General features: G+C 40.8%; 1 protein-coding gene across 26 annotated transcripts in view; it reads right to left on the minus strand.

Moving 5' to 3' along the window:
• DTNA (dystrobrevin alpha) overlaps positions 1 to 27,009 on the minus strand; it is a 207,222-nt gene that overhangs the window by 33,045 nt on the left and 147,168 nt on the right. For 10 of the 26 annotated variants that reach the window (XM_069957618.1, XM_069957617.1, XM_069957627.1 and 7 more), the window contains exons 5-12: positions 26,348 to 26,433; positions 21,497 to 21,651; positions 19,220 to 19,249; positions 16,562 to 16,667; positions 14,499 to 14,665; positions 13,305 to 13,429; positions 6,534 to 6,614; positions 5,992 to 6,081 (exon numbers count right to left, since the gene is read on the minus strand). In XM_069957618.1, the coding sequence (XP_069813719.1) occupies positions 5,992 to 6,081; positions 6,534 to 6,614; positions 13,305 to 13,429; positions 14,499 to 14,665; positions 16,562 to 16,667; positions 19,220 to 19,249; positions 21,497 to 21,651; positions 26,348 to 26,433 (840 nt within the window). Of the gene's footprint in view, positions 1 to 5,991; positions 6,082 to 6,533; positions 6,615 to 13,304; positions 13,430 to 14,498; positions 14,666 to 16,561; positions 16,668 to 19,219; positions 19,250 to 21,496; positions 21,652 to 26,347; positions 26,434 to 26,566; positions 26,643 to 27,009 lie in introns of those variants that run through there. The other 16 variants (XM_069957633.1, XM_069957631.1, XM_069957639.1 and 13 more) reach the window with 4 other exon arrangements.

Below are 27,009 nucleotides of genomic sequence, written 5' to 3' on the forward strand. Positions count from 1 at the left end.
AGTGTGCTGAATGTCACTCCATCTAACAGGAGCAGTGGCAGCAGAACACCGCTGACATCAATAGGATGCCCAAATGATATAAGGAACGAGGGGGAAGCAGGCACTTGGGAACACCAGCAAGAGCCATAAAACCATTGAAGCTGGAGCGGTATGGATTTGAAAGGTCTTCATTTCATTTCATTCATTTTCGCCATAATTAACTTATATTGGACTTTAAAAAAAAATAGTGCTTGGAACCCTTGAGTCATGTTCTACACCCTCTAGTGCAGCACTATGCATTACATAGTATAGGCTTTACAAGGGGCATCTTATGATATGGATGGAAGCATAATACCCTGATATTTGTACATTATTTCTGTGTGTTGTAATAATAAAGCGACCATCCGAACATTCCCAGCTGAAGACTGATGAAATGACTAATTCACCCATATTACTAAGGAGCACTTGGACATGTCGCTTAAGATAAAATTTAAAAAAGGAAAAATATTTACTAAAAACAATGAGCAGCACTGATTGCATACTTTGTTTTACCTGCATATACTGTACAATTGCAATAAAAAATATCCTCTGATTGACAACAACCTGAAAAATGTCCACCCTAACTATACAAATACTTAGAAGGAAAGTCCCATGAAAAACAAAACAAAAAAAAAGGAAGGCAGGGGGATGCAGAAACATTTTAAACAAAGTATACTTACCTGTCCCTGAGCCTCCGCTATGAAGCTCACGGGATTCGCTGTTCGCTGTCATTTTCAGCCGGTATGCAGGTACGTCATGTACCCAGCTTCCCCAGCTCACTCAGCCAGTCAGTGACTGGGAGCGGTGTCCGACCGCAGTCACTGATCACCTGGGAACGCAATGTTGCAACTGGAGGAGCTGCATTAGGCCAACGGCTGTCAATGAGACCCATGAGCAGCGGTACGGGGCGCGAGGATCGGGTAACTTTACTTTACTTTATTGTGTTCCTGCACCCCCCTGACTTCTTGTCATTTTTTAGTTTCATGGGACTTCTTCTCTAAAGGAAACCATAATCTGCACACAACATATTATGAAGTTGGGCAAATTTAACAGATTGCTATACAGTTTTGTAGGTAAAGATTCAATCTAACTTATCATTTATTTAATTCCTTAGGAGTCCAATGGGTGGTCCTGATCAGTAATTAACAGCAACACATTCACAATTATAGAGAGAAAGCTCTCAATCAAGTGGTTATCCAGAGAAACATGGCCGCTTTCATCCAGAAATACAACTCCTGTGCTTAGTTTGGGTGTGGTTTTGCAGCTCGGTTCCATTGGAGTGAACCAAGATGAATTGTATTATCACAAAAAAACCTGGGGATATGGGTGGTGCTGTTTTTGCAAGAAGCTAAATGTTTGCGAGTTTGAAAAATGAAAGTATTTGCAAAAGTTCCTAACTTGAGGAGCCCTAAAAGTACAACTATATTAGCTGAAATAGGAATACCCCTTTAAATGAATAAATAACAATGTATACAAAACCTTTACCTGCAAAACTGTAAATGAATCTGGTCAGCTCCACCTGCAGGAAAACACCTTGCATACAAATCATACTGCATAACTTGACATGTTCGCTTTAAATAATGGAGAGTGGGTAAATGGTCTAGAAAAGCTTTTACCCTCCAGGGCCAGTTAGATATTACAGGATTAGGTTTCACCTATAGTTCCCTTAAGTTTCCCACACATATAAGTCAAAAATAGTTCAAAAATGGTTGATTCAAAATGCAACAGTGAATGGTGATATAAAAAAAATGAACACCATATCTGGCAGCTTAGTGATGGGAACAACAAATGCAGAAAGTACGACATGGAGAGAAAAAGGAGCTGCCTCTCGGCTACATTTAAAAACCAACGCCAGGATGTTGGAATATAATTTGATCAAACCATATTGCCTCATGTACCACGTGCAGGTCCCCTGGCCCACATGAGCCTACACTAACTCACCATCGTGTCAGTCAGCGACCACCAACCCCGCAAAACGAGCGCAAGCAGGGAAGGGAGGCCATAGAATGGCCCTGCAACTCCACTGTCACATGATCAATCCCCAAGGGCCCAAACCCAAATGCAGAAAGGGTGGTCAAATGTTTTTTTTTTTTACAGCCTTTCCCAGTCTGTAGCTGATTTCTTGTCATCACTTTACATCATTAGGCTGAAATGTAAGATAAGCCAAATGGTAAGCATATTGCCTTTTGGTGTGACATGTTTCTGGCACTGTTCACATGAATGATCTTGCACACCACGGATTAGCTGCGTGCAGGATGTTTTTATCTAATGTATCATCATCAGTGGCGGAACTACCGCCGTAGCAACCGTAGCGGTTGCTATGGGGCCCGCCGCATCAAGGGGCCCGGGCCCGGCCAGCTAGTTGTTTGTGTCCTCTCTCCTCTTAGAGTGCAGACAGTTTCTCCCTGGTTAGGCTACCCGGGGAGAAACTGTCTGCACTGTGCATCTGAACTCTGTGCACGTGCGCTCCCCCTCCCCTTCTCTCCCTCCCTGTCACTGTGAGGAGAGGACTGCCTGAGTGATGTGCCCTGGTTAGCTGTTCAGGACGCTTGTCCTGACACTAGCTAACCAGGGGAGAATGCCGAGCGAACACCCACCAGCAGGGGGCCAGGCATCAGAGTATGAAGAGAGGGGAAGATAAAGCATGGCTGCTTCCTTTAGAGACTCCTCTCCTCCTGGTGCAGCTAGAGGCCGCTCTACTGTCTGCCCTGTCAGCTGCCAGCACAGAGGAGCATCCTGTGAGGTTGGTGACCCCCAGCCTTCTCCCGCCGGGACCTCACCCAGAGACAGTGACAACTCCTTCCTCCCCCTCCTGTAAGTATACACTGTCTCTGATAAGGTGTGTGTGTGTGCTTACAAAGAAGCATAAGTGTGGGGTTTTATTTGCACAAGTGCTGTGACATAGGACTACAACGCCCAATGTGGTCTGTCTGCTAACTGTGCCTCTCCCCTCCACCCAAAGAAACAGACAGATCACACTGGGAGTTGTACTCACACACTGTCTGTAAAGAAAGCTACCCTGTGACTGCAGCTATGTATACACACACGCACATATATATATATATATATATATATATATATATATATATATATATATATATATATATATTTTACAGTATGTGCAGTAGCAGGCTGGATGCTGGATATATCTCCAGCCTCCTACTGCACGTACTGTGTGTGTGTATGTGTATGTATGTGTATATATATATATATATATATATATATATATATATATATATACATACAGCCTGCTACTGCACATACTGTGTGTATATGTGTGTGTATATATATATATATATATATATATATATATATATATATACATACATACATACACACACACACACACACAATACGTGCAGTAGCAGGCTACAGTCACAGTATGGCGGTATTGGTCAGGTATGCTATGTTGGTGTTATCCAGTCACAGTGGGGCGGTATTGGTCAGGTCTGGTATAGCGGTATTATCCAGTCACAGTATGGTGGTATTGGTCAGGTCTTGTATGGTGGTGTTATCCAGTCACAGTATGGCAGTATTAGTCAGGTCTGGTGTGGTGGTGTTATCCAGTCACAGTATGGCGGTATTAGTCAGGTCTGTTATGCAGATATTTAATGTGCAACCTTGTTTATATTTTAAGCAGTTAAAAACCACGTAGAAAAAAAGTCAGACAATGCATGTGCCGAAACCATGCGTCCATTTCCTCCTCAGCAGCCAGGAGGGGGGGCACCATTGGAAAGTTTGCTATGGGGCCCAGCCATTTCTAGTTACGCCCCTGACCATCATTTTTAAGTAGCATCAAGTTGGATAAGACTTGACTCAGCTCTCTAAAGTATTAAAAGGGAACCTGTCAGCCCGACACCTGGTGAAGAGCGCATCCAACCCCCCCCCCCCGCCCAGTATAGCCCCAAATACTTACCCACGTCCGCCAGTCCTGCCGCAGAGAAATTGCCGCCCGGCAGTCTGCGTGCTCAATATGTAAATGAGAACATATGAGCCCGACGTCCATAGGGGGGTTGGGCAAGCTCTACCCTGGGTGCTGGGGTGACAGGTTCCCTTTAAATAAACTTCTTTCTGAACTGTTTGACATGAAGGAGAGTCTCAGATGCCATGTGAGAGGAATATATATGGTAGTCATGTACAACATGCTTGTTATCTACATCAGATACTCTTATTATTATGCAGTAATACTGATCAAACAGAAAACAGAGTCAGTTTTGCAACTTATTCCCTTTTGTCTCCAGCCAATGATACTTTCAGAGCTGCCAGTGTAGAGCAGATCAAGCCTTTGAGTACAGAGCTATTTATTCCAACTTGTGTACATCTGTTTCAGGATTTATGAGGCTTGTTTTTAGGATTCATGATGCAAGTGATGTCATGCTAATGCATTCTGTTTTAGGAAGGCATTGCAGAGCTTCACAGTGTTTCCATGGGCCGGAGACCCACCAAAAAGCAACTATATTGGATATGCAACATCATGTCACTAAACACATTACTCCGTAATAAAGTGTGCGCAGAGTATACAGGTTTACCATGTATTCCAAATGATGAATAGAGGCTCAAAATATGTTTTTTGCTAATACGTTGCTTTAAAGGAGAAGTCCGGCAAATATTTTTATTAAGGTATTGTATTCCCCTCCCCAAATTTATTTTTATATATACAGCAATATACACTTATTACAGGAAATGCTTATAAAGTGCTTTTTTCCCTGCACCTACTACTACATCAAGGCCTCACTTCCTGGATAACATGGTGATGTCACGACCCGATTCCCAAGCTGTGCGGGCTGTGGCTGCTGGAGAGGATGATGGCAGAGGGATGCCCTGTGTCCCTCAGTGTCCCTCTGCCATCATCCTCTCCAGCAGCCACAGCCCGCACAGCTCTGGGAGTCGGGTCGTGACATCACCATGTTATCCAGGAAGTGACAACACAATGTTATCAGAGAAGTAAAGCCTTGATGCAGTAGTAAGCGCAGGGAAAAAAGCACTTTATAAGCATTTCCCATAATAAGTGTATATTGATAAATCGTATAACTTTTGGGGGGCAATACAATATTTTTATAAAGATTTTTGCCAGACTTTTCCTTTAATAAAGTTATAATACTTTGTATTATAAATAAATTAATTTATAGTTTTTTCTATATTCCTGTTGAGTGGCAGCAGTTGGGGGGTGATCTGGGAGCCTCTGCTGCCACCAATGTTTGTGTGAGGAATTGCAGGGTTGTGTTCTCCCCTGTGTACTGTATGTATATATATATATATATATATATACACACACATATATATATATATATATATATATATATACACACACAAAATGTATATTATTATATATTTATATACAGTACCTGGAGGTGGGGCAGTTCTACTCTTTGCTATAGTACAACGCAGCAGCCTTTTCATAGCGACTGATGATTGAAATTGTTGTTCTCTCTGCTGGTTCTATTAGTGGAGTATTAGTGGAGAGGCTGCCGCGATGTGCTGTAGTGACAGAGAGCCTCCCACAAATTGGTATGATATATAAAAATATACAGTAAACAGGGGAAACAGGACGCTGCTCTGTGCGGCAGACAGCCCTGCAGTTTCCAACACAAACGCTGATGGCAGCAGAGAGGTTCGTATCGCGCCTTGCTGCTGTCATTCAATGGAAGTGCCTGTATAAAGAAACAATTATACATTTATTGTAATGAAGTTATATTACTATTATATTTTTTTTAGTCTGTGGAGTACCCCTTTAACTTGTGCTATTAAGAAATACAAGTTCAACCATGAAAATATTCATTCTAACAAGGCACTCTGTCTTCAGAGGAGTCACTATTGGCATTAAATACTGTCGCATCATGCAGACTATGTTAATGTTAGGAAAGCTGCCACCTCTGGCCTATCTAGAAGCATATACCAACACGCAGATGCTAATGGTTTAGTGTACAACCTACTGAGCTAGCACGGTTAGTGGTTTAGTTATCTCATACTGACCGTGGACTGTTCTGCAGCTGACATACATACATCTTTATCAGAGAATGTTCATCAGTGATGGCACTAGTTACACTTACATTGTCAGGTAACCTGAATGAGTCAAACAGTGGAGTCGATAGTTATGTTACAAGGCAACGTCAAACGTGTTTAGTTATGCGGGTCCAAAGACTGCTGATAGTACTAAAACCCTGCATCATAAAAACACAGCCAGGAAGCAAACTGGAAATTCATGAGGATGCAGTAGGCCTGAAAACTGCAGCATAACCATGCAGCGTGCATTAATGCAATATAGCATAGTCTGCATTGTTAGCTGAACATGAGTCTTTGTCTTACACAGTAACTTGTCATTCACTACAGATAGAAAGGTTTAACTGTAGAAAGGTTTAACTGTATAGTGCTGTAACAATCCCAAATGTGACACTAGTAAACTGCACATTACATTAAATTACCAAACCACCATACAACTATAGGGGCTCCACTTTCTATTGACTATACAATGAATATACTGCACATGACTATATATATATATGCATAGGACTTACATTTTGTTAGTAAAAGGGCTTCCTGAGGGAACGGAGTGAGAAAACAGAGTGTCATTCATGCTGGTAACTGGTCTTGGAGGCCTACAAGAAAAGTAAATCTTTAGATGCATGTCACACTCTGCACATAGAACAATTTACAACTAACTAATGGTGTAATTCTTCAATGTAAGAGATTCACTGACAGAATGCAATCCTAAATAACCAGTCCACAGAAGAAAAACCATTCTGTGCTGCCTCCACATAAAATCAGATTAGGCAAATTGAATTTCTGCTGGCCCATATTTGCAGCGCTCCTCATATAACATAAGTGGAATCATAGGGTTGGTATACAAAGCTTTTCATGCAGGAAAATCAAGTACTGGTCGGGTGTGGTACTGTATCTCAGCAGTAGATGTTTGACATCTTGCCATTGTCTTGCTTAGGGTTCTATTCTCGATTATATTAAATTCATTATAACACATAATGGAATGAGCCTGAGAATGAAGGAGCTGAAGTATAAATTCAGCTCAGGAGCACCGCAACGCAGACAAAAACAGTGACGGTCCACAGTGACAAAATAGTGCTGAAGCCTATACTTCTTCAAGAGAGGTCAGACTCCTGTCAATCATAGAGTTATGGAAAACATTAGAAATATATTATGAGATTTATGAGACTGAAATACCCCTTTTAGTCTTCGACATGTGAAGAGTAGCCTAGAAAATATAGTTTCCTACTGAATCCATTAAGACAGTATTGACTCTAAAGTCCAGAAGGTCTTGTGATATTTCAATAACGTATTACCAGATTTCATAGTACAAGGCGCATGTTTGGATGATAAGATGTAGGAATACTGAATGTATATTTTATACAGAATGGAAAAGTCAATATGAAAGCTGAAGAGTAAATGTGAATGAAAAGTAATCACAATTCACCATCTATACTCTAATGATAATTGTGGCAGTGATTTTCTAGCTAGAATGGTAGTAGCTCACAATACTCACCAAGTGTCCCTTTTGATGCCAGAAAGGAACAAAAAGTATAGAGTTTTAGGCACATGAGACATTTTGAGTAAATTAAAAAAAAAAAAAAACATTTGGAAAAAAAAAAACAAAAAACACAGACAAGGACGATGACTCACATACATCATACTAGATCTGAAGAAAAAGGAGCACAAAGAAAAATGAGAGCTCTGTAACCTACACTGATGCTAAAATGAATGCAATATGATAGCAAGTTATTACCTAATTCTTTGCAAGGGAATTCTGCAACTATGTATATCAGCCCTTACACATTCATTAAATGATGGCCAAACCCACCATTTGGCTGACCATCTTAAGTGTATGGAGTCCTCCCTGATAGATGCCAGGTGAGGTTTCATGGAGATAAGCTGCTGCTGTTTGACTTCTTCTTTCTCTATTCACACATGTATGTTTGGCCAAACCAAGTGTGCATGTAAATATGGAGACGTGAAGACCAGGAGACATAGCCATCCTTCATCTGACAGCTATCTGTAATGTACAGTCAGCTTTAGGCTTCAATAGAATGCCACCTCTTTATTAAAGTGACACTGTCACCCCCTTTTTGCATTCTGACTTTTCTACACAGGTCAGCAAGAGAGCGGGGCCAATGTGTCTATGACGTCATGGAGGGGCGGGGCTAAATGACACTGTTACAGTGAAGCCCCGCCCAGTTAGCGCAATCTGCAGATAATAAAAGATAAATTTTTACTTGAACAAGCACCATGACGTATGATAGAAAATAAGGTGTGAAAACTGCTAAATTTATCCTTTACAACTGTGTAGATATGTCAGAATGCAAAAAGGGGGTGACAGAGTCACTTTAAGTCTGAAGGTGCCTCATCTGGAATAAGAGACGCCTGGGAGGCCCTGATTTCCCAATAGGTGGGGGTCCCAGAAGTGTGACAGATAGGACAGTGTATCTAAAATGTAATTGATAAGAGGTGGCTTTTAGTGATACATAATGAACGGACACAAAATATTAAGAAGGTAGAGGGGTTGGGGGTGCCATCTAATTGCTAGGCTCTATACAATCCTAATTGAAAATAAATATGACGCCACCTAGGATGGGTCTGGGAAGAAGTGGGAAGAAGATTTGGGCCACATTAATGATAAGGGATGGGGAAATATGATTTCTAGTGTTTATAAAGTAGTCGATAACCCTGATAATAGGCTTATGCAATTCAAAATACTGCACAGAGGCTATTACACTCCAGTTTTATTGCAAAGGATAGGTTGGGGAGACAATTCTAGATGTGATAGATGTGGTATGGAGGAATCTGATATGATACACCTATTTTGGGCATGCAAGTCAGTAAGCGAGTACTGGGAGGAGATAGCAGAAATAGGGTTTATAAAGAGAAATTGTCCTTTGAGTTTGCAATATTGGGAGGTGATACTGGGATAAAAGAAAATAGGGTTTTAATGAATAGGATAGCCTTTCTTGCTAGACTGGTAAAATTAATAAAATGGTACAGTACATCAACACTCTCAAGTAAAGAATGGGTCAATCAGATGAATTTGATTGTCAAGTATGAATTACTAGCAGTTAAGGGGAGTAGAGAGATGATAATAGGGTTAGGAAAATCTGGAGTAAGTGGGGGATTCCTGATTAGTTCTCCTCTGTTTTTTCTTTTTGCTTGCCTAGCTCTCAAGGGTGGGGGGGTGGGGGGGATAGGGGAGAATGAAGGTAAAATGTGACTGTAGTGGTATTCATAATAGGATCAGGGTATAGGAAAATGTGCATAACTGTATAGTATTTTCAGACAATGCATGTATTTTCAGACAACATATGTATCAATGCATTGTTTATAATTATTACATACCATAATATTGGTTGGGGATGAGATCATATATTGTGTATGTTTTTATAAAAGTGAAATTATAAAGAATAAAAAAAAATGTAATTGCAATTTGATAATTCATCCACCACAACATTAAATGTTATCTGTCATGTCTCTTTATTAATATATGGTACTGTTCTGTTTGGCTACAAATCCAATAAAGAGGTCCCTGTCTATATGTTCTACTAGGTATATGGATTTCCTCATGGAGGGACACCCCCTTTTGTAATGTGCCATTTATACATAGCTGCAGGAGAAATGTCTGACTTGCTTTCTCTGGCAAAATCAGATACTGGCATTTCTGGGAGCAGCTTCATTTTAAAAGGGCCTGTCTATGATGTTCATTTAAAGCACGCTGTGTCCAAAAGCCAGACTGAATATAAACTAATATACGATAACAAGTATTGAGCATACTGCAAGAGACAGCTTTTAGTCATGTATACATTAAAACCGTTGTGAAATACTGTAAAGAAAATGCTTACTAAGTCATGTCTGGTGCAGCATTTATGCCTCAAAAGACTTGTTGTGATGGAGCCAATCGGGCCCAGAGAGTACAATCAGTACATTTATTTTAAAAATACTAAAAATGTAAAAAAAAAAAAACCCTATGATGAATGCCAGACATTAAAAAGGAGTGGCACTTAGGACCAGAGTTTCAAGATTCCAAGCAAATTCTCTTATTGAATAGAATAAAGAACCTTGACGCTTCTGTTGATGCTGCATACAGAATAAAGCAACCAAGTATGTTTCAGTAACATTTGGCTTCAGGCTCTGTTTACATATGTCCCTAATAATGAAAACCACAAGGAACTGCCAGGGCCGAACTGGCCATGTTGCATTTCTGGCAAATGCTAGACGGGCCTGTGCCCTCTGTGTGCAACCAGTGAATCAAGTATTGTTCTTGACATTCTATGTCAATATTCTAAACCTACATTCTACGTCACCATTCGATGCCTACAGTCTGTGACAACATTTTAAATCTACATCATATGTCAACACTCTAAGCTTAAATTGTAACGCAACATTCTATGACAACATTCTATGTCAGAATTTTGACACAGAATGTAGGCTTCCAATGTTAACATAGCATGTTGACATAAAATGTAGGTTTAGAATGTTATGTTAATATTCTATGATAGAATGTCAGCATCGAATGTTGGCATGTTACCGGATGTTGTTATAGAAGGTTGACAAAACAGTCAAAACCTACATTCTATGTCAACATTCAATGTGACAGAATGCTCACACAGAATGTAGGTTTAGAATGTTGACATATAATTGTTGCAAAGAATGTTGGATTAAAATGTTGACATAACATTTTAAACCTACATTTTTTGTCACCATTCCATGTCAACATTTTAAGCCTACATCCTATGCCAACATTCTTAGCCTAAATTCTAAGTCAACATTCTATGTCAGAATGTTGACACAGAATGTAGGTTTAGAATGTTATGTAAACATTCCATGTCAACATAGAATGTTGTTTATCCAACATTCTACCTTCTATATAATAACATGACAACATTCTCTCATAGAATATTGACATAACATTCTAAATCTACATTTTATGTCAACATGCTATGTCAACATTCTATGACAGAATGTTGGCATGTTATGTTGTTATAGAAGGCAGAGATAACATTCTAAACCTACATTCTACTGTATGTCAACTTGCTATCACAGAATGCTCACAGAGAATATAGGTTTAGAATGTTGACATATAATTGTCGCATAGAATGTTGGATTAAAATGCTGACATGGAATGTTGACTTAACACTCTAAACCTATATTCTTTTTCACCCCTCTATGTCAACATTTTAAGCCTACATTTTATGACAACACTCTAAACCTACAGTACATTCTATGTCAACATTTTAAAACTACATCTTATGCCAACATTCTAAGCCTAAATTCTAAGTCAACATTCTATATTTTATGTCATGTCAACATTCTGTCTCAACATTCTAAGTCAACATTCTACACATTCTAACCCTACATTATATGACAATGTTCTATGTCAACATTCTAATGTTGTTATGTAGGCTGGTGGAGTAGTTTGTGTGCCAGGGCTGACTTTTTGTTCTAGTCCAGTCCTGGGCACTTCCAGATCCATTACACGTGGGATACCAACAGCTGTCTGATGGCAAAAACTGTGCTGCTTGCTACGGTCTTTCTGTCATCAAATGAGATGGAACTGACAATGCCGCCTTAATCGGACTACAGGTATAGATAGGAAGAATACTTATTCAGAAAACATTACAGTATCAGAATAAGGCTGGGACTTCACCCCAACCTTGCCTGCAACATGGGTCACGCAGCAAAGTGAATGGGTTTACATTGCAACAAGCTAGTGGCATCGACCTAAAAATTACTAGGGTGGATTTTTGGTTGCAGCTGTGGCTACTGGACGATCACAACACAACCCAATTACTCAACATGCTGCCAGCAGCACCATTTAGGAAGAGTGGCAGAGCAATCTTTGGCCTAGCAAATCTTGCTATCGCCAAAGTCCGCTAACAGTCCTAACATAAAGCACACAATTTCAGAAAAACTGAAGCAACGAGTGAGAACCTAAGGTGCTAATCAAAACTTGCTATGTCTGTCACACAGCATTTGTACGAGTTTGCCCGCTGCATCGTAATACCTACATGACCGGGATTCAAATCTGAACCAAACCAAATGAGACAAAAACACTTATTTACTTATAGTTGAAGGCTTATCTGGCTTAGAAAACAAATGTTTAACTATTTAAAAAGGTTAACATGGAAGTGTTTCCTGCTCAGAATATTCACTTATTAGAGAGTGAAGAGTGGCTACAAAAAGCCTGTCTAGAGGACTAGGCATGATATTTGGATATGTAGTGTGCCACTATACTTCTATGTCACCTATTGCATGGTACTTATGTCAGGTGTCACACTCTGGGCTGAAGGCTGCTGTTTTGCATTTTCACCATTTGGTGTCTTCACCCTGTTGTTCAAGCCCAGGACTCGTACTACAAGAACTGACACACCGTGGGTTCTTCTGGCAGAAGGCAGCATATCTCTGTTCTAAACTGTATGAGAGTCTTCAAGCAAGTCACTAACTTATACTTAAAGTTGCCCCGGCAGAGTTTTGCACTATTAAACAGGGCCCCAAGACAGTGCCTTACTCTACACCAGTTACACCTATTTACAGATACCTCTGTAAAGCTAACTCTTCTGTGTTGTCCACCAAGAGAAAGGACTGTTCTATTTTTGTATCTATTGCATCCTATCCAAAGCATAAGCTGTACTGCACTGAAGATTTTTTTAAGTAAATCGGTTCCTGTTTAAGTCCTAGACTCTGTGGTCATTTTGCACTTGTACTTACATACCTTGTTCTACCTTTACAAAACCTGTATTAGTATACCCAGGTGGCCATACCACTCCTGGCCACAATGACAAATGCCTAGTCAGTACACCCCAACACCTAGCCCACTGCTTACACCTAGCAACCCTAGGTTACTGCAGATATACAGTTCAGGTCCATGTTTTTTTTTGTTTTTTTTTACAGTTGCTATATGCAACAATTTTACTAATGGTGTACAAATGTGGTCAATTTCTATAATATAAAAAGTAAATGGCATTGACTATAACATAAAAACAGAATACCCCCAGAACAAGGGTATTATACCTTTGTAACTTGGTGACAACAACCATGTAATGGCTGCAATAGAATACAGTAAAAGCTAAGAAAATATCTGATACTGTCCAAGTACAGTACATTTTTCACTATACTAATTCCAACCTTGAGCATGTTGCTTAGCTGCATAAAAGATATGGGATACAAAAGGCGTTGCATTTCTTTTTGTACCCAAGGCTAGCACACAATTCACAACAACCTAAAGAGCTTTGGTCCCAGAGGTGACCTGTACACGCTGTACTCACATACATGTAGGGTACGCAGATACTTACACAATATGAGCCAGGTTTAAAGGTTTTTCAGGCTGATCGGGAAACATAGGATGCAGAGGCTCACGGCTGGAAGCACAGCTTAAAGACTTGCTTAGTGCATTAGTGAGCTTCTTTGCAGGCGATTTCTGAGAAACAGCAAACACACATAATGAATATATAATATCGTATCACTGGAAGCTGCATATTGCTGTATCATTCTGTTGTTGCAGCGATATTCTCTACACTACAAAAACACCTAGAAAATTTGCAAAGTGTGAACACAGTCAAGAATTCCCCCCCCCACCCCCCAAACCAGATGCACGGTCTGGGCAACTGCAATGATTGCTACAAGATTTCCGATTGACAAAGTTCCTTACAAAATGTTACAAGCATGTGCATCTCAGAACTTACACAATAACAGACACAATTCTATCATCATTGTCTCACCTATTGTTTCTGTGCCTGAGGCCTTAGCATTACACCATTGTTTTATTTGATTTTTTTTTTTTAAATAAAGCTTTATACTCATTCATCATTCCCAAAAGAAAAGCAAGTGACTATAAAGAACCTTCATAGTTCTATAGTTCTTTACACTGCCGAAAGGTTTGATAACAGGGCAAAAAACATGCTGAAATACAGATTATAATAGCTAACATAGAAAAATACATGAGTTTTGGAATACAGCCAATGCACAGATTGGTGTCTTTAATGTTAGTACATGCTAAGATGGCATCTTTTGTAGCAGCACGTTAGATCCACAATTTATATACACACACACACACACACACACTATTTGTGCAATGAACTTTTGCATTGACGTACGAAAGCGATAACCATTATTAAGTGACACTATAATAAGTGCCATCTTTTGCTGAATGACTTTCATTTGCAATACGGACCTATATACAATCTACCTATTGCAGAACCCTGACCCAACAGAACAATACTACGAGTAAGTATGAAAATACCTGAAAGCAACTCCTAGCTCTTGTAGTCCAGCTTGCAGTACCAGCACTACCAACACAGCCAACTCCATACACTGTACTGAGCCGAATACTTACATATGGGCCACTTCTAAACTAGTGTCTTCCAGAATGATAACGCAACAATCGTCCTCTCTCACCAAACTCATTGTGTGCCCTGCCCTGTCTTAGTCCACTCCTGTGTGTGCTTCTTGTGCAGTGCAGCTGCAAAACCCAGTGAACCTTCTCTTACCCATGACGTATACTCTTTCATTTGGTGTTGGTTGCTATGGGAACCGCTGGCATGTCCCCTCCAGAAGCAGTCCTGACAGAGCTGGTAATTGTGACACTGCTGGCAGCGATAGCGAAAACCCATCATACTCTCACTGTGGCAATAGGAACACTCGACAGGGTGGAAGACTACGAGCAAGAAGACAATAACTTTTATTTACAATTAAGACATACAGCTGAATGAGAGAGGATGGTCCCAATAACATTTTAACATTAAGTCATACAAGCTGCCGCACACCGGAGTGTCATGTGACTTCACAACAGTTAACTTAATCCCGGAACATTTGATCCCCACCCAGGTCAACCTCCAAGATGCTCAGGAATGCCCAAATTTGAGTCAAAACTTTGCCACCACTGCTGCAAGACCCACTTTCTTTGTTGCCATTTTCTCGCACTGTAGGTAACTTTGCAGTCAATTGGACTGGTCACTGCCATGACTAAAGACCCACAGAAGCAAACTACATTAATACAACATGTTTTGAGGCCCAATTTAGGCACCCAAAAGATTACACACAAAATAAGCCCAAGATCATGGCTCTTACTTTTATAAAGCTTGCTACATGCTCAATAGTAGCCAGGACGTATCACATATGTCCTTGGCTCTAGAGGTACCACCGTGCCATGACATGTGAGATATGTCCTTAGCAAAGAAAGGGGTTAAGGCAAAAACAGTTTTTATTACCCAGTATTTTTTTTTTTTTTTAATCTTTGGATCATTTTTTTTTTTAAAGACAGCTTTTAGATATTTTTTTTTGCTACAGCCCCCCCCCCCAAAAAAAATGTCTTGCGATGTCTCAAAATATGTCATAACAATTACATGCCAAAATACAGCTGTACTTTGGCATATAATCAATTAGAAAAAAGGCCAGAGCTTAAGAAGTCTCATGAAAATAAAAAAAATTACAGGCAGACAGAGGGGTAAAGAAACATAATAAGGAAAGTATGCCTTCTCGTGCCCTCACATCACTGCCTTAAAGGAGAAGTCTGGCCTCAGCCGACTTCTCCCACGCAGCAGGAGAGAGAGTAACAATAGAGTATTGCTTACCTCTCCCCGTGCCCGTGATGAGCAGTGGGACCGGCTTTGGGAGCCCAGCTGGAAGGCATTTTCCCCCAAGTTGTTATGACGTTACATCTGGGGAAAATGCCTGCCGGGTCATGACGCGTGAGGCGCCGGAGAACCCTAAGTCTGGTGAGGGTCCCCTCTGAAGAGGCACGGGCAGAAGTAAGTTAATACTCTTTGTTACTTTCCCCCGTGCCCATCTTTTAAAAACAAACAAAAAAAACAAAAAACAGGGAGGCCAGATTTCTCCTTTAACAATAGTGCACAGCAGCCGGCCTTCACATGCCAGATTGTTGGGTTGCCTGCTCAGCCAATCAGTGACTGGGGCAAGACAGTGCTGCTGTCACTGACTGGCTGAGCAGGGAATCCATCAGCGGGGGCATGAAATTCCAGCAGCAGGACCTGGGGCCATGACCTAGGAAGAAGCCGGCCCAAAGTGACTTCTGGCGGCTGTCAGAGGTGACAGCAGTGCTACAGAGGTATGGGGGCAGGGAAGTATTCATTCTTTATGTTTACAACCCCCCCTCCCCCTTTGATGTTACATAAAAGTTATACAAGCCATTTTTGGGGCTTTTTGGATCTTTTAAACAGTTACCACTCCAGTCCTAGTAAGCATCACGTCCCCTTTTTTGGTTACCAGGTAAATCACCATACAGTTTATAGTGGTTGAGTCTGGTACTGCAGGTCAATCCAATTAAGCTACATATCAGGCAAAACTGCAGCAAAATGTAGAGAACAAAGCCTGCGATGAACTATGAAAGGCCCATGGCCCCTACAGTCAACTGATCAGTTGGGGTACTGGAGTCAGACCCTCACTAATTATATATGAATGTCTTTAAGTCCCAACAAAACCACCCCATAGCAGCTCCTCTGGAATCTACTGTGCCAGTTCCCAAAGCTGTCCATGGACTAACTGCAGCAAACAGGATAAGGCTTTACCAAAGAACATTTGGTTATAAACTTACCATTTTCTACATTCGCCAGTCGATGCAGAAGAGGTAACCAGACAAGACACTGAGGCGGTGGGTCAGACATAAGTGTGTCCAAGAATGAATTTAAGGTAACTTTTTTCTGTTTAGGGTAAAACATAAAGACAAATCACTCAATATGAATACATCCAGACAGAGAAAATACTGGAGCTGAAACATCTGTATATTAGTGGACTGCTGAGCTTATCTACTCTCTAGCTAGAATTAATATTCAGTGGTACCTTGGTTTAAGAGTAACTTGGTTTAAGAGCTCCCTGTACTAAGTGGGAGGGCGAGAGGAGGAGGGACATGGTCTGCATAACGTGGTCTACAGCACTGTATTCTGACCCAGGAAGTCTCCCTCACCTTCCAAATCATAGCAAATTCACCCCAGGCTGGGGCTTACATCAGGGGACGGGACTGTGGAAGTAATCTCTTCATAGCTGTAACCCCTCTCTCCCCGGACAGACAGTACATCATGTATGTACCCACATATGTCCTGCTCATTCCTTCATGCTCCCTGCAGTCATGTGTTTCCCATCCTCTCCATTACTGTACAGTAACTTATAATATCACATATTCTGCTGTTTCTGAATGTTTGTTTCATCTGTTTTACATGTTATTCAGAATAATAAATCATTATTTTTGGGGTGTGGTACCATTTGTCTGCATTTCTAAAGTTTGCTTTGGTTTAAGAGTAGATCTGGATTACAAGCACAGTGCTGGAACAAATTATGCTCATAATCTAAGGCACCACTGTGTATATGTTTAATACTGGTATACGCTTTCACAGCATTTCACTTGTCGTAACCGGTCCTTGGTGCTACCCTAGGGCACCACAGTGACACAACTGTAAAGACAGGGGCTGCTCTGTAGAAGTCACTGTTTATTCCCAGGGGACTACCAAACAAAAAATTCCCTGGCTATTTCCTGGCTCATGATAGGGGGAAGGCCCATGATGGCATGTGTGCAGTGCAAAAACCAAGACACTGGAGTTGCAGCATAACATGTGACAAAGTGTCACTGTCATAAAAAAAAAAATTCAGAAATCAATAGTACAGGCAATTTTAAGAAGCTTTGTAATTGGATTTATTAGCTGAAAAGTCATTTTTATTATGAAAAAGCAGTTTAAAGTTCTACCCCCCCCCCCCCCCTGTCTTCATGGTTCTCTTATGGAGAGGGGAGAGATGAGGCACCAAGACAGGACAACAAAGAGTTAATTTACACAAGCCAAAAAGACAGAAATGGCTGCACATCGCACCCATGGCTGACACGAAAGCTTATTCAGCTACATTTATAACCAACATCAGAAGTTAGTATATAATTTGACCAAACCATATTGCCTCATGTACCACTAGCAGGTCTTCTGATACACATGAGTCCCTAACAAAAAAACATCACTGTGCCGGTCAGCGACCACAATCCCCGCAAAACAAGCGCAAGCAGAGAAGGGGGGCCACGGAATGGCCCTGAAACCCCATTGTCACAGGACCCGACCCTAAAGGGCGCCTCAGGCGCCACCGGCGGAAAAAGTGAAGGCCAAGCAACACAAGTGTGAACAAGCTCTTACCTCTCTCTATTCCTCTGCAGGTAGAATGGGAGAATAGTAGGAGATCCTCCCCTTATGTACACAGGTGCTTCCTGCTAATTTGGATCACATGGGTCTTACAAAGCACGAGTGCTAGCCACAATGAAAAAAGGGGACAGAATACATAAAATATGCACAAGCCAAAAAGACAGAAATGGCTGCACATCGCACCCATGGCTGACACAAAAGAGTTAATTTACAGCTACATCACCAGGCTCTCTCCTCTGACATCAGCACTGACCTCTCTGACCTCTGAATAGGGTCTTTTAGCAGCTCCCTGTGGTGTAATCCTTTGTGCTCTGCTCTCTGCTGCCCACTAATCTCCTCCCCCCCTCCCCTCTCCATAGCACAGATAGGATCCGACTGATGTAAAACAGTCGAGATTTCCTGATTCTAAGCAGTGGATGACAGAAGGCCGGGGGGGGGGGGGCTAGGAAAAGGTTATTTAAGTGCAGATAATGGCATATTTGCCTAATAAACCCAATTACAAAGTTTCTTAAAATCGCCTGGACTATTGATTTAACAGCAGTGACACTTTAAGCTGTTCCTACAACAGTGCCTGTAATAACAAATGATAGATGGCACTATCATTTATCTACAAATCTTTCTTATTGTAAGGTGACATTTTTTAAGTCTCAGAATGATCAGATTTCCCATAGAATGGTAATCCTGAAACAAATATATATTGTAACTGGGGGGACCACTGTACACGGTAATATACATAATTGCAGTTTTAACAGTAAGATATGCAATGTACATACAGTAAAAAAAAAAAAAAAACTACTCATACTTTATTAAACCATAAGAACACTTGTAGTGGGACACTGCAACAGTTACCATAAGTGTCAAGAATAGCCTCTTAATAATGCATTGTGAAGCACATTGGTACGAGAAATACCACTTAACAGTAAAAGCCTAAAATACTTCACAGATTTCCTTAAAATCACACTCTGGGCAAAACATTACATTTTATTTTATGTCACTAGATATACTATTTATTTTCCCCAAAAATCATTATTTGTCACATCAATATGAGGCGGCAGGTTTAAGGGGGGGTGTTTACATGCCTGTATCTGAGGTCCATGCTCCATTCCATACTTTTTTGGCAAAACCAGTAACCGATCCCAGCAGGAGGAAGCAGGAGAAAAAACATAATGATAAAATATTTTATTCTAAATGAGCCACACACATCTGCAGAGCCACAGGCATGAAATGTGCCTGGTTAGCGTGCATTCCATCCTACATACACTTACGCTTGATTTGTTTACCCACAAAACCATTTAACTGCTTTAGTAAACTTTTTATTAAATGATTAAATATAGAGGCTACAACTGTTTAAATTAAAATATTCTCCCTTCAATGGCTGTAAAAATGTGCAGATCCCACTGGGCTCCACTATTAGAAATACAAGCCTCTGGCTAAAAACGCTGCATTATTTAAATGTTAACCAAATGTGCAATTTCTGTAACTGAAACCCTGTCTACATTTATAGATAGTAAAGCCCACAACCAAATGGTACATATTCTACCTGCAAATTACAGAAAACCAAATAACAAAAATACAGTTAGCCCTTCCTTTGTGACAAAAGACTGGTTGTATGGACCTCTGAACTCCCGGTTACACATGCAGCACCCATGAGATCACAGTGACATATTTATCCTTGACAAAGCATTAAAGGGATATTCTTATTTGCTTGAAGTGTTCTTGTCATTATTATAAGCGTTTTACAGATATGGGTCTATGTGTGTTGCTACATATTCAGCGCTATAAAATCTGGTTACTACTTGGGCTTTATATCTCCGTAACCCTCTCTGGTTTATTTCTATGAGAGACGGCATATTTCTGTAGCCCTATAAATTACCTACTGCCTGCTGTGGTCTAGTTGCATGGGAGATGCCATGTTTCTATAGGCCTGTGCTGATTTGCTGTTTCTGTAGACATCAGCACATACTCAGTTACAGTACATCCAATATGGCGCTGGGCTAACAAATGGTAATGCTGCTCCTGATGAACCCGTGCTGGCGGCAGAATGCGTAGGGTGCTTCTCCTCCATGACCCCACTTTATTCTTCACATATGGTGATTTTTTTTATACCCTTTTATTGTTTTTTGGGTTGATATTATTACCGCATTATTTTCCACCATTGTACTTATTTTTTCATTACTCTTCATCCATGTTGTGTTTAGTAATCAATTGTTAGTGCATCCCATTTTTAAGGCAAGCGGGGTATTGATTTATGCATTTTAAGTGTTTTTGGTCTCGTGAGGCGGCTTGTCTCCTTTTGTCTACGTCTACATAAAATATTGTTTGGATGTGCAGCTCTTGTGTGCTTTTTTTCTGTCTTTGAATTTAGAATTGTAGTTTTGAAACACCTGGAAGGCCGAAAGTAGGGATGAGTGGATTTACAGTAGGAACAAAGCAATTCGGTCCATTAGGATGATCTGGCAGCGTGTCAGGCAGCTGGCTTTGACGTTTCTGTGCCTCCACTCCTCCCTGACTGCTGGGAAAAGCTGGATAAAGACCTGAGAAACTGGGAGAAGTTTCCCAGGACTGGATCCATATTTCCTGGCATCCACAGCGGAGCGGCCCAGACTGCATACACAGACCACTGTATGTGTGTGTATGTATGTAGGTGTATCTTAAAATAAATACACCATACATGCATTTTTTTTCTCAAGCTACCAGAGATTTCTTCAAAAACACCACGCTCCTTGAGAAAACAGATACTTCCAAGTTAGTGCTGCAAAAATAATACACATATGTCGAGTTGGCTCCTTGGGTTATTTTTTTTTTTTATTCTTTATTTAAGCATTTTAACACTTTTCAAATAACATATTTCTTGGGAGATATCACCAGAAGCCTAAGATGATACCATGCATGTACAAAGTGACAATGCAATGGATTCAGTGGCATCCCCTAAATATGTTCCCTTAAGTAGCACAGCACGGTGAGCGTATACTCATCAGAAGTATGTGTGACGCATATATCGGCCAAACTGACTTAACGGCAATACATTAGGAGCACCTCTTTAATTGCATATATGGTATGTAAATTCGCAATCAAGCATAAGGGTGCTAACCTGTGTGTGGGTTTTACTGAATGCCATTTGAAGATGGAAGATGGGAGATGTCATAGAAAATTTAATTTGTTTGCTTTTTAGTACATAGGAGAGGCTGAGTAGACTAAATTCTATAAATAAACTATACTCACCATAAAAGTCACAATGCATGGCATGTTTGGAAAGGTTGCAGTGGCATGGTTCACATTATAAATAGAAGCCATTGTGTTAGTGTGAACAGAGCCAGATAAAACACAACATAATGAGGTAATTGCCTTTCTCCTACCTGCTGTGAGAAACAAGACCTTGCAGATTGCTCTGTATAACCAAATGAAGGTCCTTCAAATACAGCGGTTGGCAGTTTCAGCACCTCCTTCAGAAACTGGTCATACTTCTGGTAAACCATGAGACCACCAGAATCAGAGATCAGCGAGAAAATGTCTGTAAGAAACAGAAGACAAAGAAAATTATAAAACAGGGAATAGGTTTTACACTCTCTTGCTTTAAGAGTAATGGTTTTTCAGACGCAACGTTAAAAAGTCACTGTCGTATTTTTTTTTTTTTTTTTTTTTTGCAGAAATCAATAGTCCAGGCGATTTTAAGAAACTTTGCAATTGGGTTTATTAGCCAAATATGCCATTATCTGTATTTAAAAAGCCTTTTCCCAGGTTCCCCCCTCCCTCCTCTTTTCCATCCACTGCAAAAAAATCAAGAAATTGTGACTTGTTGCATCAGACGTACCCAGTCTGGTCTATAGAGAGGGGAGGAGGGAGTTAGCCGACAGCAGAAAGCTGAGAACAGAGGATTACAGGCACGGAGCTGGGTGAACACTGTAATCAGAGCTCAGAGAGGTCAGTGCTGACTGTCAGAGAAGATAAAGGGTGAGGTATTTGTAGATTAACTCTTTGTTGTCCTGTTTTGGTGTTTTATTTAGCTCTCTCCATAGGAGAACAATGAAGACAGGGGGGAGAGCTTCAAACTGCTTTTTCATGATAAAAATGCATTTTTTGGCTAATAAACCCAATTACAAAGTTTCTTAAAATTGCCTGGACTATTGATTTCTGCCAAAAAATTTCACAACAGTTACACTTTAACCCTTAGAGGACCGGGCCAATTTCAAATTTTGCGTTTTCGTTTTTCCCTCCTTGTGCTTAAAAGGCCATAGCACTTGCATTTTTTCACCTAGAAACCCACATGAGCCCTTTTTTTTTTTTTTTGCGCCACTAATTGTACTTGCAATGACAGGCTGAATTTGTTCATAAAGTACACTGCGAAACCAGAAATAAATTCAATATGTAGTGAAATTGAAAAACAAAACAAAACTCATTTCTTTTATTTGGGGGTTTTTCGTTTTCACGCCATTCGCCCTGGGGCAAAACTGACTTGTTATATATGTCCCTCAAGTCATTACGATTACAACGATATGTAACATGTATAACTTTCATTGTTTCTGATGGCCTGTAAAAAATTCAAACCATTGCTAACAAATATATGTTCCTTAAAATTGCTCTATTCCCAGGCTTATAGCGCTTTTATCCTTTGGTCTATGGGGCTGTGTGAGGTGTCATTTTTTGCGCCATGATGTGTTCTTTCTATTGGTACCTTGATTGCGTATATGTGAATTTTTGATCACTTTTTATTACAATTTTTCTGGATTTGATGCAACCAAAAATGGGCAATTTTGCACTTTGATTTTTTTGCGCTTACGCCATTTACTGTGCGAGATCAGGAATGTGATTATTTATTAGTTTGGGCGATTACGCACGTGGCGATACCAAACATGTTTATTTATTTATTTATTTTTATTTATAACATGGGAAAAGGGGGGTGATTCAAACTTTTATTAGGGTAGGGGGCTTTTTATTAAAAACACTTTTATTTTTACTTTTACACTTCTACTAGAAGCCCCACTGGGGGACTTCTAGTATAAGTGCACTGATCTCTCATACAGATCTATGCTGCATGCAGCCGGAAGCAATCGAGTGCCGAGCCGGAATCAGCGCTATTACGACGACAACGTCCCGGAGAAGCGATCCTCCCCACTAGTCACCAGGGAACGGCTGCATTAAGTAATTGGATGCAGCTGTCAACTTTGACAGCTGCATACAATTACTGTATTAGCGGGCACGGCGATCGGACCATGCCCGCTAATAGCTGCGGCACCCGGGACAGCGGTGGTTCAGAGCGCGGCCACGCTCTGAACACATAGAGGCGGCCCTGGACGTACGGGTACGTCCAGGGTCGCCTAAGGGTTGAAGGGGTTATCCAGCGCTACAAAGACATGGCCACCCTGATGTTTCTCTATTTAGGTCCCAATGCTCGCAACAGAGCGAGGACCTGGGGGACTACGTATCAGGGTGGTTTGGTGTTTTCCCCACTAGGAGGCACCCCTTGGAAACAGGCTTCTCTGAAGAGAAGGATATCTGGCTATTCCCGTGTTTTGAGACTCGCAACTGAGATTCCACTGACCCCTTTTTTTGCATATTCAAATTTTGTAGGGGGCAATCAGTGGAGACTCTGAAATGAGTACTCCATTGTTTTTTTGCACTGTTCTCCCCGAGTTAAGTGATTGTTGTGTATTGTTGGTCAATTTTTCATTGCCCCTGATAGCCAGAATCCTGCTCCACACTGATGAGGGGGCAAATACCCCGAAACGGCTGTCTGTGGATGGATGCCTAGCCTTGGTAACCCTTGTCTTATGTTGTTACACTTGCAACAGAGTTAGACTTTGACTTATAGGGGCCACCCTGGTGTTTCCCTATTTAGGTCCCAATGCTCACAACAGAGCGAGGACCTGAGGGACTACGTATCAGGGTGGTTTGGTGTTCTCCCTACTAGGGGGCACCCCTTGGCAACAGGCTTCCTTCTCTGGAGAGAGGGATATCTGGCTATTCCCGTGTTTTGAGACTCGCAACTGGGGCTCCACTGACCCTTTTTTTGCACTTTCTTCGAGACAGCACCGCTCTTGTCTTCAGTTCAGCTGTGGTTTGCAATTAAGCTCCATTCACTTCAATGGAACGGAGTTACAAAACCTGCCCCCAAACTGGAAACAAGAGTGGTGCGGTCTCTGGAAGAAAGTGGCCATGTTTTTGTAGGGCTGGATAACCCCTTTAAAGACTACAGATACTTTTATAAGCATTTTTTTCTTGCTATTTTAGTTAATATAATGCAAAAAGCAATGTTTCTATAGGTCTTTATTAAACATTTTGCTTACGGTGTCTTCTAACAGCTTGCTGTTTGGATTGCTGCAGCCTTTTGCTTCTATTCTAGCTTGCTGTTTGATCTCTATTTTCTCTCAACCCCTTTGAATTGCTTAGGCAATTCTCCTACAAGCTGCCTTTTGTCTCCTTTCCTCCCCATCTACAGCTCCTGTCAGCCGTCCTCCAAGGATTCACGCCTTTCTGACAACCCCCCCCCCCCTTTTGTTATCTGAATGGCAGCTAAATAGTAGGAATTGTCTTTTTATATAGAGACCATTTGGAAAGTTACTTCATTTGGCATTCAGGAAACAAATAAACAGCTGATAACTGCAGGACAGCACCATTAAAATGGCACCTGCAGCAGGTCAGCAGCAGGTGAGTACACATGTTTTTGTTTTCTCCCTCAACTATGAGCCAAAAAGAAATGTAACATTTTATTCAGAGAATCTGAGTGCTATAAAACCGTACTGTAGGTTTCCAAGAAAAGGGCAGCAGATGGAAGGTAATAACACATGACAGAAGGATTGGACTACACACAGTCTGTCAACAGATCTGCATAGAACCTGTACATGCAAAATTTATTTTAAATCATGACTACTGGAAAAGTTGCTTTATTTCCTAATTTAGATGCATGTGGATCACTGTATTATAAAATGACTGCTAAAGTGTGCTAACAATATCTAGTAGGAAGCTAGTTGATTTGTCTTCTTTTGTGACTGGAGTACTAACCCTTTACATGCATCACTACATATATGTAGTGTATATATTTGTTTTAATCCACTTTGTTCTGCAAACATTACCTTATAAGTAAAGTCTGGTATTTGTATTAATATACAATCACATACTATTATAAATATGTGTATATATGTGTGTATATCTATCTATCTATCTATCTATATATATATATATATATATATATATATATATATATATATATATATATATATATATACACATCCGTTTTCGATTGACTTACATTAAAAAACATAAATAAACGGATCAAAACTAATATTTCTTTATGTACACAAAACAAATAAGAATATGGAACTAGTGAAACGGATGGGAAAACTCAGTGTTAATCCAGCCTTAAAGTACAATAAAATGTGATTTCAAAGGAACTGCAGTTGAAGTGACTCTGTACCCACAATCTGACCTCCCCAAACCGCTTGTACCTTCAGATAGCTGCTTTTAATCCAAGATCTGTCCAGGGATCCGTTCGGCAGGGGATGAAGTTATTGTGCTAAAAAACAACTTTTAAACTGGCAGCTCGTGCCCTGCGGGAGTGGCCTAGATTGTGTATGCATTAGGCTGGCATAACCTCTCTGTCCCTCCTTCCCGCTCTCCTCATCATTAGGAATGCTCCAGGCAGATTGCCCACTATTTGTCAGCTGTGGCAGCCCGGCACATGGGCTGGATTGTTAAGACAACTGTACAAATATTCAGCATGGAGAAAATGTTCCAGTAGCATTCCTAATGATGAAGAGGGTGGGGAGGAGGGACGGAGGGGTGGTGCAAAGTTAGGGCACAGGTACTCCCGTAGGGCACGGGGCTGCCAGTTTAAAAGTTGTTTATTAGCACAATAACTGTAGTACCTGCCGAACAGACCCCAGGACAGATTAAAAGCAGCTATCTGAAGGTACAAGTGGTTTGGGGGGGGGGGGGCAGATTGTGGGTACAGAGTCGCTTTAAAAGCTAGTGGTGCCATTGTATAACAGGTCCTATTTATCGTGGCTTATAACAGAGGTGGTGGAGACATCGCAGAGGGTGTTGGTGCAGGACTGGGTCCTCTGCTGCAGTGTATAGAAGGGTCATTTCTCACAGTGTATTAAAAGCACCAATCGTACACCTCTCCCTCATAACATAACTATATAACCATGTATCCCTAGCTTTGTATGACTGTGGTAGGTCAAGCCTAAAAAATGTACAACTGGACTTACATCTCAGTTTGTCCATGATTTTTCCTCCGCATAGCGTAGCCAATGCCATTTTGACTGCAAAAACTGTGATCTTACCATGTCCTTCCCTGTAAAACAAAGAAATTTAAATCCAATTTCATACACAGCCATAAATGATCTGAGGGAGGTGTGGCTATTTCTATAAGAAATTTGGCATGTCCACAGGATGTGTCACAAATGTCTGATAAATGCAAGTTTCACCTTTGAGATCAAGAGCTCCCTACAGTTTCCACCTTTATGGTGCGTTCACACCTACAGGATCTGCAGCTGATTTTCTGCAGCAGATTTCAGTTAAATAACTGAACACAGCATCAGTTTTGATGCTGTGTTCAGTTATTTAACTGAAATCTGCTGCAGAAAATCAGCTGCAGATCCTGTAGGTGTGAACGCACCCTTAAGGGGGGGGGGGGGGCAGACAGCTTATTAACACACATTACAAAGTTATATAACTTTGTAATGTGTGTTATACCCCTTTAAGGACAAGGGTATCTTGAGATCAAAGGCCCCCCTTGGCCTGCTTGCAACCACCAGAGGTTGCTGGGAAGCTGAAAACAGCAGAGTTGTCTGTTTTATGTTGTTTTTGCTATAATATAAAGTGCACAACACAGGCCATTAGGCTGTTTTCAGCTTCCTTACCAGGTCCA

Source organism: Dendropsophus ebraccatus, chromosome 2 (assembly GCF_027789765.1).
Source record: "Dendropsophus ebraccatus isolate aDenEbr1 chromosome 2, aDenEbr1.pat, whole genome shotgun sequence".
Lineage (NCBI taxonomy): Eukaryota > Metazoa > Chordata > Amphibia > Anura > Hylidae > Dendropsophus > Dendropsophus ebraccatus.